Source organism: Poecilia mexicana, unplaced genomic scaffold (genome assembly GCF_051168715.1).
Source record: "Poecilia mexicana isolate PSO_F unplaced genomic scaffold, ASM5116871v1 scaffold_2, whole genome shotgun sequence".
Taxonomy (NCBI): Eukaryota; Metazoa; Chordata; class Actinopteri; order Cyprinodontiformes; family Poeciliidae; genus Poecilia; species Poecilia mexicana.
Genome location: NW_028263371.1, coordinates 27,725,353 through 27,740,544, shown reverse-complemented (window position 1 = coordinate 27,740,544; position 15,192 = coordinate 27,725,353). Strand labels below are relative to the sequence as shown.

The 15,192-nt window shown below is 40.2% G+C and overlaps 2 protein-coding genes across 4 annotated transcripts in view; one reads left to right on the top strand and one right to left on the bottom strand.

Moving 5' to 3' along the window:
* Nucleotides 1–14,609, top strand: part of LOC106917006 (rho GTPase-activating protein 6-like) — a 57,261-nt gene extending 42,652 nt beyond the window's left edge. For both annotated transcript variants that reach the window (XM_014985661.2, XM_014985663.2), the window contains exons 2-14: nucleotides 978–1,137; nucleotides 4,026–4,097; nucleotides 6,195–6,343; nucleotides 7,026–7,154; nucleotides 7,274–7,469; nucleotides 7,562–7,617; nucleotides 8,917–9,067; nucleotides 9,218–9,366; nucleotides 10,480–10,659; nucleotides 10,901–10,992; nucleotides 11,076–11,290; nucleotides 11,372–11,443; nucleotides 11,817–14,609. In XM_014985661.2, coding sequence (XP_014841147.2) covers nucleotides 978–1,137; nucleotides 4,026–4,097; nucleotides 6,195–6,343; nucleotides 7,026–7,154; nucleotides 7,274–7,469; nucleotides 7,562–7,617; nucleotides 8,917–9,067; nucleotides 9,218–9,366; nucleotides 10,480–10,659; nucleotides 10,901–10,992; nucleotides 11,076–11,290; nucleotides 11,372–11,443; nucleotides 11,817–12,310 — 2,115 coding nt within the window. In that variant the 3' untranslated portion in view covers nucleotides 12,311–14,609. The remainder of the gene's footprint in view (nucleotides 1–977; nucleotides 1,138–4,025; nucleotides 4,098–6,194; nucleotides 6,344–7,025; nucleotides 7,155–7,273; nucleotides 7,470–7,561; nucleotides 7,618–8,916; nucleotides 9,068–9,217; nucleotides 9,367–10,479; nucleotides 10,660–10,900; nucleotides 10,993–11,075; nucleotides 11,291–11,371; nucleotides 11,444–11,816) is intronic.
* Nucleotides 1–15,192, bottom strand: part of LOC106917008 (MSL complex subunit 3) — a 193,549-nt gene that overhangs the window by 51,559 nt on the left and 126,798 nt on the right. The window lies entirely within an intron of this gene.

Here is a 15,192-nt window from a genome sequence, read left to right as displayed (position 1 = left end):
ATGCAGCAAGGCGGCAACACGGTTTGTTGACTCGTGACCATTCTTTTATTTGCGGGTCAGGTTTTCAGGATTGCTGCTCGGAGATCTAGTTAAAAAAAAAAGTACATCATCCGTGTGAATTGGGTGCCGTCTGCTTGCAAAATTATGAAATTATGTAAACACAGACACATTTAGAGGACATTGGTAAGCCATTCGTCTGAAAGAGGCATTAATGGATTTTTACAAAGTCTTCTCTTTCCCTTTACTTAGACACAAGAATGCATGACCGGAGATTGAGAAGGATCAACTGTCCATTTTTAGGTTTCAAGCAACTCATTATTATGCTCCTAAATTCAGTCTCCATAAAATCATGAATGAGTATTTACTTTGATTAAACATGTTTTTATTGCCTCCTTGTATGCATCTTTTCGTAAATACAAGTTAGGAATGGCTTATTTTGAGGATCGGTGTAATTTCTTTCCATTTGTCCACTGTTTCCATTGTGTTTTAAAAACAGACACTGGAATTATTCAGATAAGTTCCAAAAACTAGAACTAACTTTGTGAGGTGCAAACATCAGGATCGTTTTGTGTTTTTTGAGTTTAAACTCATTCTTTCCCCTCATCAATGCTTCATCATGATTCTCCGTTTTCCCTCTTTAGCAGAAACAGATCATAATTTTGTGCAATTATGGAAAACAATGGCAACAAAAGGATCACATATCTTTAGTTAACATCTGTGTTGAAAGATTTATAGGGGTGAAAAATGACGACAGAGAATGCACAATCCTGTTTTATTTAGCACCTGGACTTTTGAGTGCTTAGCTTTCTTTTGTTTGTGAGTAAATGGCATCCTGGCAGAGTTGGAAAGAAAAACTCAACTACCCAGGAGAGTGGGACGTTAAGTCCTTCTTTGTCAGAAAGTGCATTAGTCCCTTCTTTTGTGTCTCAGTCTTTTGTTAATTTTGTCTTAACATCCCCCGGTTGTTTCCACCCCAGGGGGATTTCACCTGGAGCAGTCTGTCGGGGCGGAGCGTACGCCTGACTCCAGTCGCCGTCCAGAGCCTGTCAGAGCTGGAAAGAGCGAGGCTGCAGGAAGTAGCCTACACCCGCTTACTCCAGGACTATGACCTGGGATGTCAAATAACCATCCCAAAGGGTAGGAGCAAAGCGCACATTGTTTTTCTGATATGATTTATAGCGTTTGAGTCTTGATAATCTGGCATTTATTGCAAAATGCATCCTGAACTCAAAACTGTACGTGGCATCTTATGAGACATGCCTCTGTCTCCAGTTAGGGGAGATTGTTCCTTTTTTCATCAAAACTGCTAACTCATATAGATATAAAGCTATATTTGTGGAAAATAACAAAATTAAACAATTGTTGCAAATCTAGCACACGACGATACAGAAGGAGTCGGTGGTTTTCCACTGGTCTTACCCATCCTAAACATCCCACTAAGAGTCAAAAACTGCACAAGGGAGAAATTTAATCATTTCCACTCAATTTTAAGCAAAAGAGTGTGTCATCCATCTGTAGCAAAGATTAGGTCTTAGGGGGGGCAACGGTTCCAAGATGGAAATCATTTCCTCTGCTACTCGTTCTGTGGAATACAAAGCGATTCCCAGATTTTTACATCTTTCCAAACTCGTTTTGATGTCAACAGACATTTTGATGAAGACACTCTTTCGCTTTTTAACCACATAGTTGTTGTTTGTATTACAACAGTGTTAGGACCAGGCTAAGAAAAGACAGAAAAATAATTGCTTTGCGAGAAAAAAAAATGCATGAGAATAAAATCAGTGTGTGGAAGCTTAACAAACCACAAGAACAAAGTTGTAATATGAAGAGAAGCTGTAGTTGTGCAAGAATATAGTCAAACAACAAAAGTCATAATATTATGAGAAGTTGTAATATGAGAATAAAGTCATAATTATGAAATCATAGTGTCGTAATAACAAAGAAAACATTGTAATAGTAGGAATAAAGTTATAATAATACAAGAAAAAGTTGTAATCCTATGAAAATAAACTTATCATAAAGTCAGAATAAAAATAAAGCCGTAATCTGGTGAGATTATAGTCATAATAAAGCCAGAAAAAAAAGTTGTAATCCTACCCAGTGGTTCTGATATGCTGACTTGGCTTTTGGCTTTCTCACAACTTTTTCATGAGCCTTTGATCTGGTTTCAAGTGGTGCAAGCAATTTATATTCTCCTTTAACTTATTTTTTTATCAATGGATATGGTTTTTTTCCATGTTTCCAGATCTCTGGGTTTCCTCAGTGTCGCATTTTTCCGTACTTTCCTTCGGAGATTACGTCTTGTTTTTGCAACAGTCCACGTCACGCACGCTAAGGGCTGCGTTTGTTCCACTGCGCTGTATAGCGCTGGAGTTAGTTTCGTAGCAGCAGTGTTGAGCAGCTAATGGATTATCCAGGGCTCTGCATTCCAGCTGAAGGTTAAACCTCTCCCCACCATGATTTAATACATACTTGTCTGTGTTGCTTATGAATTCCAGAGCTCCTGACTGCTGCCATGTGCAGGCGAGGGAAATATTTCAAATGGACAAGTGTGCGCATCTGTGAGGGCTATTTCAGCTAATGCTCGCTTTCCAGCCCCAGAATTTTTCTTAGATAATATTTATTCGAGCGCCACAGGGCTGAATTTCTGGCGTTTCTTCAAGATGAAACAGCAGATTAAAGAAAGACGGAATTAAGGCAGACAAGAACGGACGAGAAGACGATACAATGAGACAGAAAGTCAGCGGAGGTTCATCAGCAGGCGCTGCAAAACAGGTCTGGAGCAGAAAGAGAGTGTGGAGGTTCGGGGGATTTCCGTACGGCTTTGGGAGCCATCTGTCAAAAATCCAAACCATTTCCTATCTCCCTTCTCTCGTTCTCCCTCGGCCTCCATCACTACATCTGCTTCAGTTTCTCCTCACAGTTTGCACCCCGTCCCTTCCTGGTGTCGTGTCACGGAGACCCAGAATTTCTTTGCTGTTCTGTAGATCACAAAAAAAAACAAAACCTAAGATTTGGGATCTTGGGCAGCATTCAGAGATCCAACTTATCCAGATTAGTGAGAAATAGTTGGATAAAATGTGAAAGTAAACTTTTTTCAGATTTTTACATCTATACTGTGAATCTCTACAGCTCCTCCAGAGTTACTCTGACTGCTTTTATGGCAGATAGACTAACTTTTGTCAGTGTATTCTGACAAAATATGAAGAAGCTCAAAGGAAATAACTCTTTTTCCAAAGCACTTTAAATGAGATTCACTGTTATTCAGAACTCATGAGGTTCAAACAGAAGTCCTCAAGCCAGAAATGCTAATTTAACCAAAAGGGATTTCATGCATTAAGCAGTCGGTTTTGGACAGCACCAATACAAACAACGGAGTTAAAGGCTTTCCAACAAATGACATCATACTCCAAGATGCCCTGAAAGACTTGAAACTTGCTTGTGTCTCCATTTCCAGAGTTTCCTGACTGTTAATCAGCAGATCCAAGAGTCATTTATCATGCTGGGAGCTGACAGGGTGGCTTCCTTCCATCCAAACACAAATATCCTCATGTGATTGTGAGCCGAAACTGAGCCGTTTGCTGCTGAACTTCTCGTGTGTTGCTTTTTTTATTTTTTATTTTGTGCCGAGCTACGTAACTGTTGCCGTTTGTTTATCTTTTGCCGTTTTTAATGAGTCGATAAGAAGTCAAGGCAGATCAAAAGAGGAAGACAGCCCGGGTAATTTTAAGATGACCATGTATGGCATTGAAAAACCAAAGTTAAGATACAGCGGAGAGTTTGTAAAAGCAATCTCACTAATTGTGTTTTGATAGCAATTTCTTTTTTTGTGTGTGTGGTGGCAGATACTATTTCTAACCTGACTGTTCAATGAAATGGTTTTCCCCTGTGGTTAATTTATGTCTGCATTCCTGGCATAATTTTATTAAACATAAGAGTCAGATAAGAACCCGAAGATATGGGAACCATTTGTTTCACATGATTTATTTACTTGTTTATTGCTTTTTTTTCCCCGCCTGGGACAGATGGACAGAAGAGGAAAAAGTCATTAAGAAGGAAGCTGGACTCACTAGCCAAAGAAAAGAGCAAAGACAAAGGTAAGCAAAGCGTTTTAAACATTACAAATTGACAGGAGCTCCAATCTCTGAGAAAAAAAAAGGGTCTGAAAGGGAGTTAGACTCCTAAAATCATTTGGTAAAATGTGTTAGGTGCTGACAAAACCAAAGTAAAATGTTTTCACCATAAATTGAGGTTTTTTGGTACAAAGATAACACTTCACATTTTAAAGAGGAGCTTCATTTTTCAAAAAGAAAAAAAAAGACAATTTTACCAGAAGGACGAAAGGCCCTGCCAGAACATAAAACTAAATCTGGTTTTATAATCTGTGGGTTGATCTGAAGAGAGCTAAAATGCACCACACCAATAGTCTCCTAATGCAAATAGAGGCAGTCCAGGAATATAAAACAGAGTTTCTAGAAAGTTTTAAGATTGTCCACACTTATGTGACCACTTCAGTTTTTGTTTTTTTTAGTTGAGTTGTGCAGATTTTAAATCTTATTAAAGATTGAAAAACAACTCAAAGTATCTAATTGTTAGACACAAAAGCCAACCAGTGGTACAGATTTTATACATGTACTGTAATTGGACAAACATTATTTCCTTCAGTCCAGTTTTAGACCTAAATGACGCTGAGGCGTCTCCACTCCAGCTGTGCAAATACTCAGTTGGGTTACATGTGAGCTCATGTTGAGGAGAATAACAAGTCAGGTGATTCATTTGTGCCTCCGAGACGTATGTCAGTTTGAAAGGGTCATAAATCTGGTGTGGTCGTCTTTTTCTACCACTGCATACATGGCTCAGATGCATCTATGTGTTAAACTTATTCTTCTCTTCATGGTCCTTGATATCAACAAAATGGACAAGTGGAAAATATTAATTCTGTTGCAGAAATCTGGCTGGCAGATTTTTGAACAGACTTGGAGATCGACATGAACCATTGACCATACGCTGAGCGTCACAGAAGTCTGATCCAGTTTCATCTCCGTAAACAAAATAATTCACAGAACATTCCTTCATACGGTCTTTTTTTTTTTAGCACTTTTGTTGTTGAACTGCAACTTAATCCCCACCGACCTTCACACGTTAGCATTTACATGATTCAAACCGTGCCCAACTTTTTCCCCCGTGGCTATTTTGATACATCTGACAGCATGAGAAATGCGGTTTGGCTGTGGACTCATCTGTGAAATCCAACAATCGGGAGCTGCATCGACTCTAAATGCATTTCTGTGTTTATGTGCAATTATGTAAGGCCTTTTAACGCGGTGAGACTCCAGAGCAAACACATGGTGTCACAGTGGAAGCCGTCATCTCGTCTGAAAACCGCAGCCCTGCATTTGTGGCTGTGGAATGGATTTTTTTTTTCTTCTCTCTCTTCGTCGCTCATAGACCTGCGCTTTGCGATTTTGCGTTACAGCACTCTCCAGATAGAATTTAGTCTTTATGAGCATATTCAAAGGTTTGAAGCACACAACGAGAAAGATCCTCTTCAGCTTTAGGTCTGGAATACGAGTACTTGGTTTGCATGAGAGGAAAGTTAAGCCCCACGGACATTTAATGCAAGTGCCCCATGACTCTGATTAATTTAATTACGTACAGATTTAGAAATGTAAGATTTAAAAAAAAATAAAAATTTCTAAACTAATGCGTGTGCATCTGCAAAAAATAAAGAAAATAAACAAATAAAAACCCAGGTATTAGCATTGTTTATGCTTTTTTCCCCCAGTCTGCAGTACTTTTGGATTAAAAAGATTAAAACAAAGTTGCATGATTCTATTTTGGACCCCTGAAGAGCCACTATAAATGACCGGCAGGCGGAGTACTGGATGACTTGGCAGGAAGCCATCCAAGTTATTTTGGTCAAGAACGCTAAAATAAGGCGGCAACGTCACGTTTCCTCTGATGTATTATTTTGGAAAACAGATGTTGCGCTTTAATCACTGCGCAAGACTTTTACTGACACCGTTTAGCATGCTTTTTGGTGCTTTTAATTGCGTCTGCGTAAAAGGCCAAGCCGAAACAGATGTGATACAGAGCCTCAGCTTGCCATCTTCAGGACTATTTTTGGTAGTTTCATGCCTCAGACATTTTATTGTCTTAATTTAAAAGAACCTGCTTCTTCCCCCTCTCCGCAGAGTGTGTACCCCAGGCCTTCAGCATACCCCTGTCCCAGGTCATTGCCAACGACCGAGTGCACAGGCAGCGCCAGGATGCCTACCGCCTGGACCCTCCGCAAAGGGAGGAGCACAAAGACTCCTCCGATCTTGTGTCATCCATTTTGCAGGTCTTTAATCACCGACTTTTACTGTTTGGAAATTTTTAGGTACAAATGCTGTGCTGTGGGGGGGGGAAGTGATTGCTCTCTCACAGATTTTAATACCAGAAAAAGATAATTGAGTCAATACAAAATGGATTTTTCAAACAAAAAAAAAAAAAAATCAACAAAACATAATTTACATCTTTATGGTAAACAATATATATTAGACATTTGAAGAAGGACTGAATGAACTTTGATTAAGTCACTCCAAAACTTTTATTTAGGTTTTTAGTTATTGGGAGCTTGACTTGTTGGTGTATCTTCACTGTTTGTTGTACTGCATAACCAAAGCAAAATGAGCTCGAGTTTAAAGATACAATCTGGATTTTGGAGGTTTTTCTGCAGAGTTCATACACTGCAAAAACGCAAAATCCACTGATGTTTCTTTAGAAAATGTGTAGCAGGATTGTGATCCTGCAATTTTTGGCTCCATTGATCCCACATTCCATGCATGGAAATGAAAATCTTTTAAAAATGACATTTTGTATTTAGCCAACTTATATCTGCCTAACCTGAAACATTTAAAGGGAACAAAAAAAAAGACATAAACAAGCAATATGGAAGGGAACAAAAACTTTCCCAACCACTGCATTGCGGGTTTCAATGGAGAAAAACACAAATTAAGACCCTGGATGGATGTTTTGTTTAGTTTGCCACCAAGCGACCCTCCAACAAAGAGTTATCCAGCAGTAACTCCTCACTCAGTTCCACGTCGGAGACGGCCAATGAGTCGACGTCACCCAACACCCCCGAGTCTGCACCACGAGTCCGCCGGAGGGTAAGAAAGTGCTTTAATCGTCCTCCTTCCCCTCCTCGAATCCCAAACATGGACCTGCTTGTTTTTGTTTGTTTAATTCACTGGAGATAGATTGAATCAAATGCATGATTACCCACCAGGGAGGCATGTCTGTGGATTCCATCACAGACCTGGACGACAACCAGTCCCGCCTCCTCGAGGCGCTGCAGCTCTCCCTGCCGGCCGAGACGCAGAGCAAGAAGGAAAAGCACAGGGACAAACGTCTGAGCCTGAACCCCATCTATCGGCAGGTGCCCCGGGTGGTCGACAGCTGCTGCCAGCACATCGAGAAATACGGTGGGCAGATGCCCAACTTGAGCAGTCGGTGCAAACATTACGCACGTCATGCTTTCAAGCTCATTTTTGTTGTTTTCTTCTTTTCTTTTCAGGTTTGCAGACTGTGGGAATCTTCAGAGTGGGAAGCTCTAAGAAGAGAGTAAGACAAGTGAGTTGTCCAAAATGTTTCTCATTTGACATGATTTTTTTCTTCAATTGGTGCAAAGTTCTCCACTTCAATCCAGACATTTTTTCTTTTCCTTTTCCAGAAATTGGCATTGGCTTAGCAAATTCTTTTTCATGACTTGACGAAATCGTGCTGGCATGCAGGTCATCGTCTAGGTCCAATCCTGGCTGATGGTGGTTCATTCTTAAGTTTTGTGGTCTAAAATTTCAGACGGATGTCTTGTTATTTCTACGTTGTGAAATTCACACAAAAAAATACCTGGGCTATGTAAAAAAAAAAAAAAAAGTAGCATTTATTAATGGCATTGAACTGGTAGAACTGGGAATAATACCATTCTGTTGGGTGAAACAAAACCTCACACATGGTTTGAATCAAAGTCCTTCACGGTTGGCACGACCACGTCTGGAGAAATTATTTTCCACCGATTCCAATCAATCTAAGGGAGGTTTCATCTTCAACTGTTCATCCTTGTGCTTCATAATGAATTTCAGTTCGTCTTTGATGTTTTCCTCGTACAAAAGTTCTTGTCACAACACTATCATTTCCCTCAAAAAACAACAGCCAGGTCCTTCTGGTAGACATATTTGGAAAGAGGTCTGAGGGTTATCTTTGATCTTCAAATTAATCGGTTTTTCTCCCGCGTGGTTTACAACTGGCACAGTCAAACAGAATAGGTCAAATCTTTCATAAATTTGCATTTCTTACATTGTTTTTGAAGCATGAGCTGATATATTATCAGGTTGTAAACCGTCAGCTGCATTGGTGTTATCTGCTGTAATGGTTCAGAGGTAATGGATGGACGGCTGCTTAGGGAGGGGATGACGTTTAGGTGGGAGAACGTTTAGTCAGAGTGGTATGTTGTGTTTAGAAGCGCTGACGTTCTTTTGAAGATCAACAACCTTTTTGTTGCGCATAAATCATGTTATTATTTGTGTACACCCAATACCTGAATGTGTGTAGCTTATTTTTGAGTTCGTTTCAGATAGTCCTGGATGATTCGTGGTTATTAGAGCAAATTTCTCAAATCATAATGTGTTGGAAGTGATGTGTTTTAAATCATCTCCTAAAAAAAGCTAAACTGGAATGAGCCGTCTGGAAGTCCTCCAAAAGGCTAGATGGTCAAGATTACAACTCATACTGGCAGAAGTGGTCTGGATACAGTCGTTTAGAGGGTCAGAAGGTTGGGAATGTGTACGGGTGTGTCGCTTCAAAGAATATAATGTCCATTGTTTAGTGGAGAGGATGTTTCTGAAAGTCGCTCTTCCTCTCCTTGGCTCTCAGCTGCGGGAGGAGTTCGATCGGGGTATCGACGTGCAGCTGGACGAGGAGCACAGCGTTCACGACGTGGCGGCTCTGCTGAAGGAGTTCCTCAGGGACATGCCCGACGCGCTTCTAACACGGGAGCTCTACACGGCCTTCATCAACACCACATGTGAGCCTCGACCATCTGCTACTTTCTGGTTACCATACCGTTTCCACCTTAAGAACTACAAGAACAAATCAAACCTATGAGAAAGTGAACATTTTCCCCAGACGGGTATCTTTTTCTCCATCTTATTCCCTCCTGATCTGTGCGGCGCAGTGTTGGATCTGGATGAGCAGCAGAGCGTCACGCAGTTGCTGATCTACCTTCTCCCAGCATGCAACAGCGACACTCTTCACCGCCTGCTTGAGTTCCTGTCCACTGTAGCGGACCACGCCAACGACCAGCACACCAAGGACGGTCAGGAGGTGAGGACTGAACAGAAGTATCGGGTTGAGTAGAGAAGGCGTTTAAACATCTTCTGGGCGGTTTGTTTAAGGTTTATTTCCACCTCATTTGGTGGAAATAACCAAAAACAAGTAACAGGAAGCGGCTTGTTTAACCAGGCTCTATTTGCAGCCCTGGAGGAGAAAATGCTCTGCACAAACACTGATGGAAGATTACCAAGTGGTCTTGGAGTGGCTATGACATCAGATATTATGTGAATGGCTGCACTTACTCCCAGATCTGCAAACTAAACTGACATTTAGGTCCCATTGGCTAAAGACAGGGAATCAAATAGGTACATATGAGGTTTTCATTTCAGAAATAGACTTACTAGAGAAAATAAAAACATGTTGAAACTGTTTTATGCTATTCCAATTGTTTTTCAGCAAAATGTTTTGTGATTTTCATCACTGTTTCCACACCAATACCTTTTTTTTTTTTTTTTTTTTTTTTTTTTTTTTTTTACACACGTTTCAAAGATTTGTTTTTCTTACTTTTTCCCTGAAGGAGTACATTTTCTTCCAGGGAGTGTTCGCGGTTTTTGCTCAAGTTCTTCTGCACATGAAAATGTATTTTGTGTGTGTGTGCGTGCGTGTGTGTGTGTTAATGTGTTTACATGACAATGAACTCAAATACTGAAAGTGGATTTAAGGCTCTCACGTCCTGACCCTGTCACAGGAAGTCCGGATGTTCAACACCAGATTGTGAAGATCTCTTCATTACTTTTTTTGGCTGCTAGTGGTTCCCATCCCTCCACAGGGACCGGGTGTGGAAGGGGAGTAAACTGGACAAGAGAAAGTTAATTGGATTCAGATTTCTGAGCTGGGATTGTACATTTTGTTGCTAAATATGAGCTACTATGCCTCAACACAAAAGAAAACACTGTGGTAAATGTGCCCATGTGGTGAAAAGCAGAGTAGAATGTAAGGCATTAGGAGCAAAATGGAAACCGAGACCAAATGATCAAAAAGGGAAAGTGCTAAGAAGTTATGAAAAATTACAAAAATACTCTTAGTACTTTAACTCTAGGCATAGTATACAAATGTACAACAAGCATAACATTCATTTTGTTGCCTAAATCTATCCTACTTTAGATTCCAGGGAACAAAATGACGTCTCTAAACCTCGCCACCATCTTCGGGCCCAACCTGCTCCACAAACAGAAGAGCTCGGATAAGGAGTTCAGCGTCCAGAGCTCTGCCCGGGCCGAGGAGAGCACCGCCGTCATCGCCGTGCTGCAGAGGATGATCGCAGGGTGCCAAACCCTCTTCATGGTTTGTGGCTCTGCTAGGTGCACATATGCACTCAAATTCACATTTGCTTGCTTGTGTTGACTTTAAGAGTCCTCAATAACTTGAGAAGGAACTAAACTTTTTAGACTGAGCTCTCATTATTTTATTGTACTTTTGCTACTTTTTTCCCCACAAATATGGACTTAAGGTCTTAGTGAGTGGAAGCTGTAAATTTAGAGGTGTTTAAGCATTGACTGAAGAATTCAATGTGATTGTTTTATAGGTGCCCCCCGATCTGCAAAATGAAGTCTTGATGAGCCTTTTGGAGACGGATCCAGATGTGGTCGACTATCTTCTCAGGAGGAAAGCCTCACAGTGAGTCGCATTCATTCACCGTCTCCATGTCTCGGTTTTTCTTTGGCCGTCTTTACGTTCCCTAATTTTTGGTTTTACCGCAGGAGTCCCGACCTCCTTCAGCCTGAGGAGCCCTTTGCTCTGAGCGAGCGACGTTCGTCCAGCGACTCCAACAAGGTGTCCAGTGGTGAAGTTTCTCCTTACGACAACAATTCGCCGGTGCTGAGCGAGCGAAGAGGGGATCCAGGGAGTCCAGCCGGTGACCAGCAATTCCCTGTGGTGGAGCAGGTGGCCGACTGGAGTCGAGAGCCTTCCAAAGGTCAGCTCTGCAGAACTTATCAACTCACTGAGTCTTCTTTCTCCTGTGACACAAAGTAACTTTTTTTTAAACCTTTTTCAGAGGAGCATGCTAACATTTGGGGCACATGGCACACCACTCTCAAGCCAGCTCTCAAGAATCAGTCGCATACAGGTAACCGCTTTCAAATCAGTTACCACTTTGAGCACCATGAGTATTATGACTTCAAACTTGCACCACAAAATAAAAAATATTCAATGGGTTCTCCTGAGGTCATCAACCTATTGATATAACTGCAAAATAGAGAGCTTCTATAGTTTTCTCTAAGCTAATATCCGAGATAAACACTTGAATCTGTGTGTTAGTTTACATTTTTAATTGAATTATTCAGATGTCTTCTTATTTTAAAAAAATAAGCAGCTGTAGAATGTTAGTCTCATGATTTTGGAAATGATTATTTTATTACCAATTGTAAGTGTTCAGGTATTTCTGTGTTCTTATTCATTTAAAATGAAGACTTTTGCTCATGATGTGATGCTGTTTCTAGGTTCCCATGGCAACATGTCAGAGGAAAGCTCCCGCAGCTCTCAGGAAGGTCTTGATGGACTCCACGGCGACGTCAAACTGCACACGGACGCAAAACGGACTCACACGACACCGGAGTGCAGATCCCACCCCCCTGTAACCCGACTGTGCACGGCTCCCCACTCGGAGACGGGGCAGCCGCGCCTCCACCTGAACATTAACCCCCCCGTGACAGCCCACCTGAACAGCATGCCGGGCCCCCTCCGGTCACCAAGCGACGGACGCTCCCCTCCCCCCTACAACGCCCATCACCGTGTGGCAGGCTCTCTGAGCTTGCCGCAGCTTGCCACGCCCCCCCGGCCGGCGCAGCCCGGCAGGCCGACAACCCCGCAGACCAACTCGGGCCAGATGGTTCCGCAGAGTTCTGAGTGGCAGGACTGGCAGCGGGAACGGTGGCAGATCTGGCAGCTGCTCTCGTCAGACAACGCCGACACACTGCCGGAGACGCTGGTGTGATCTCAAGACTGTAGTCTCCAAAACCTTTCACTGACCACCCCTCTGTCTTTTCCTTCTCTTCAGAATCCCCCTTTGAGCTCCCGCATCTCAGCGCCATGAAGTTGTTTACATGCGCAGCTCCTGCCTTATACAGACTTTTTTTTTCTTCTTATCTACGAGCCACAAGTATTTCTTCTTTGTATGGATTTTGTGACCTTTTTTTTTTTTGTGAGTTAGGAGCCCACCAAAAATACCTCAAAATATATATGCCCCTGTAGAGAAAACACCCAAGTATTCCACTAAGAGTCAGCTTATCCACCCTGATGGAAAACGTTTTTTTTTTTCAATTTTTTAAACACATTTTATTGCTTTTATTTTTTTTTTACACAAACTCTAAGATGTACGCATCATTATTTGCTGCTAACTTTTTTTGTGCATACTATTGATGTAATTCAACCACGTTTCTGCAAAGATCAAACTTTGAATTATGCTTTAATGTTAAATGTTATCGGACTGTACAATATGTAAGATAATGTAACATATGTATGTTTTCCTCAGAGTGTCTCCGTAAAATTAACACACCTGCTTTGCTGGTTTGTCTAGATGCTTTTTGGCCCTCTTTTGTTACCATATTTCCTTTTGAATGTAGAAAGTTTCTCTTGTGGCTTAAATGCTGTAAGTTGTGCGCTCTTGCCGCCTGCTGGACTGTGGACACAATGTGCCAAAGCTCCACTATGGGAACTTCATCAAATGTTCAAGATGGGCATTTGGACAGATTTTGTAAATATTTCTTTTATTTCACAAGCATAAAAAAACCATCTGATTTTAAAACCAAAGTATCAGGTCAATAACAGAAAATTTATCAGATTCTGATGGAAAAATACAAAGTTTAGCTTTAAAGACCATGCATAGATATTAAAATTATTGAGATGTCTTTTTTTTCTTTTTCTTTCTTTTTTTTAACAAGTATTTCAAAATAGGTCAAATTTGGAAAAAAAAAAGAAAGATTTTTTTCATGGTATTATTGATTTTTGTAAAAAACAAACAAACAAACATATATATACTTAGTGTAAAATATTAAATAAAAAAATGTACAGCCTCTTCTATAATTATTGCCACCCCTGGTAAAGTTGTGTTTTCCAAAGAATTTAAGTGTGAAATCTGGGATTGTGACGGGAAGAGATTATTAGTATTTTATTTTTATTTTGTCTCTGTATTGATTCTGCAGTGTAACCCCAATCATTTACATTTGCAATTGTCAGACAGAAAAAGATTGTTTTTTTCTTGTAATACATAAACAGCAACATGCTGATGGGACCTAATGCTACGGAGAGAAGGAGAATTCAAACTGGCACATTTTGATGCAGTTTTCCTTAAAGCTACTTTTTTAGATTTATGGACTGTATTGAGATAAATGTGTGCCTTTGTCATAGCACTTGTAAAATGTTTTCAGTAATCCCTTTGACTGTAGATATGGGCAAACATTAACAACTTAAAGGTCATGCACTGCAATAAAAAAGTAATTTATGTCTAAGATCTTTTACAGATCTTTACCAGGAGTGTTGATAATGATGTAGGGCGCTGGAAATATTCTTTAAAATGTTCTTTTCAGAGCTAGCAATTAATTATTTTGCATAACACTCAGACTCAACTGATTAACGACATTGATCTATAAACATTGATTAGTCTGGTCGATTCTTCTCAGATTTGACTGTGAAGTAAAATATTTGCAGGCAAATATTTCACTTTTTTATTCTCTACACAAATCGTATTTGCTCATATAAATCCCTTTTTGAGTTCTATAGGGCAGCACAATACAGCCCCATAACAGAAGAAATGGTTTTCATAATGCAGGTGGTGCCATCTAGTGTTGGAAAAACGCACTCCAGCTTGTTCCTGCCTCCCACGTTGTAAGATTTCCATGGAAACCCACCCGCCTATCAGTACGGAGATTCAAAGCATGTGACTTAAAGCACCTTTTGGAATAAATGCTAGGAATTGAGTGTGCCATAGGTCTGGTATCTCCATGTATAGCAGCTCACTTTTTTATTTTATACTTCTGTGGGTTTCTTCAATGTTATAATATGAAATACAATGTATCAATCTGAACTGAAAAAAGGAAGAACAAAAAAAAAGAAGAAAAAAGACAGTAATGGTCCTCATTTAATGTCATGTCTTGTTGACTTAAATGTGAAACCACCAGAGCCTGTTTTGTTTTGGTGGCTTTTACGGGGTCAAAGGTTATGTGTTTGGTTACTGCTTTTGTACTGCGTGTCCTCATCAGCATATGCTACCATCGAATTAAATATGGTAAAGTTTACACCTGGATGTCCTTTAATATGTACATACTACATTTCATGAACATTCATTTCTATTCAGTGCATTTATATAGCAGCAAATCCCAACACAAAACATGAGTTTAGAGCTTTTTGCAGGAAAAAATATTAAAATCTGTCCCATCAAAAGAGTTTGTGGATCACAAAATTTCTCGTCTATTCTTAGCAACAAAACCAGGATTTGACTCACTATTTCTATGAAAATATTTGTTGCATTTGGTTTTCATTGTTATCATAAATTCATAAAATGCAGATTTGAGTGCCTGGGTTTGATTTTAAAGAAATGTTGATGGGGCATGTGTGGTGCTATTTACTATCGAATCCAAAACGAAAACGAAAGCAAAAATCATGATTATTAATAGATGAATATTTTGTGTTGCAGTTAAAATATTACACAGAAAAAGTCTATCACTAAAAAGTTTCGATGTGCTGACTTGGTTATGGACAATTAGTACCAGGGTCACATTGGACATCTCTCAGGTAGATGTTGCTCAATTCTTTTTGGCATATTCAAACTGTTGTCAGAGATCTCTATAAAAATGTCGGTCCTAATTAACGATAGCATCA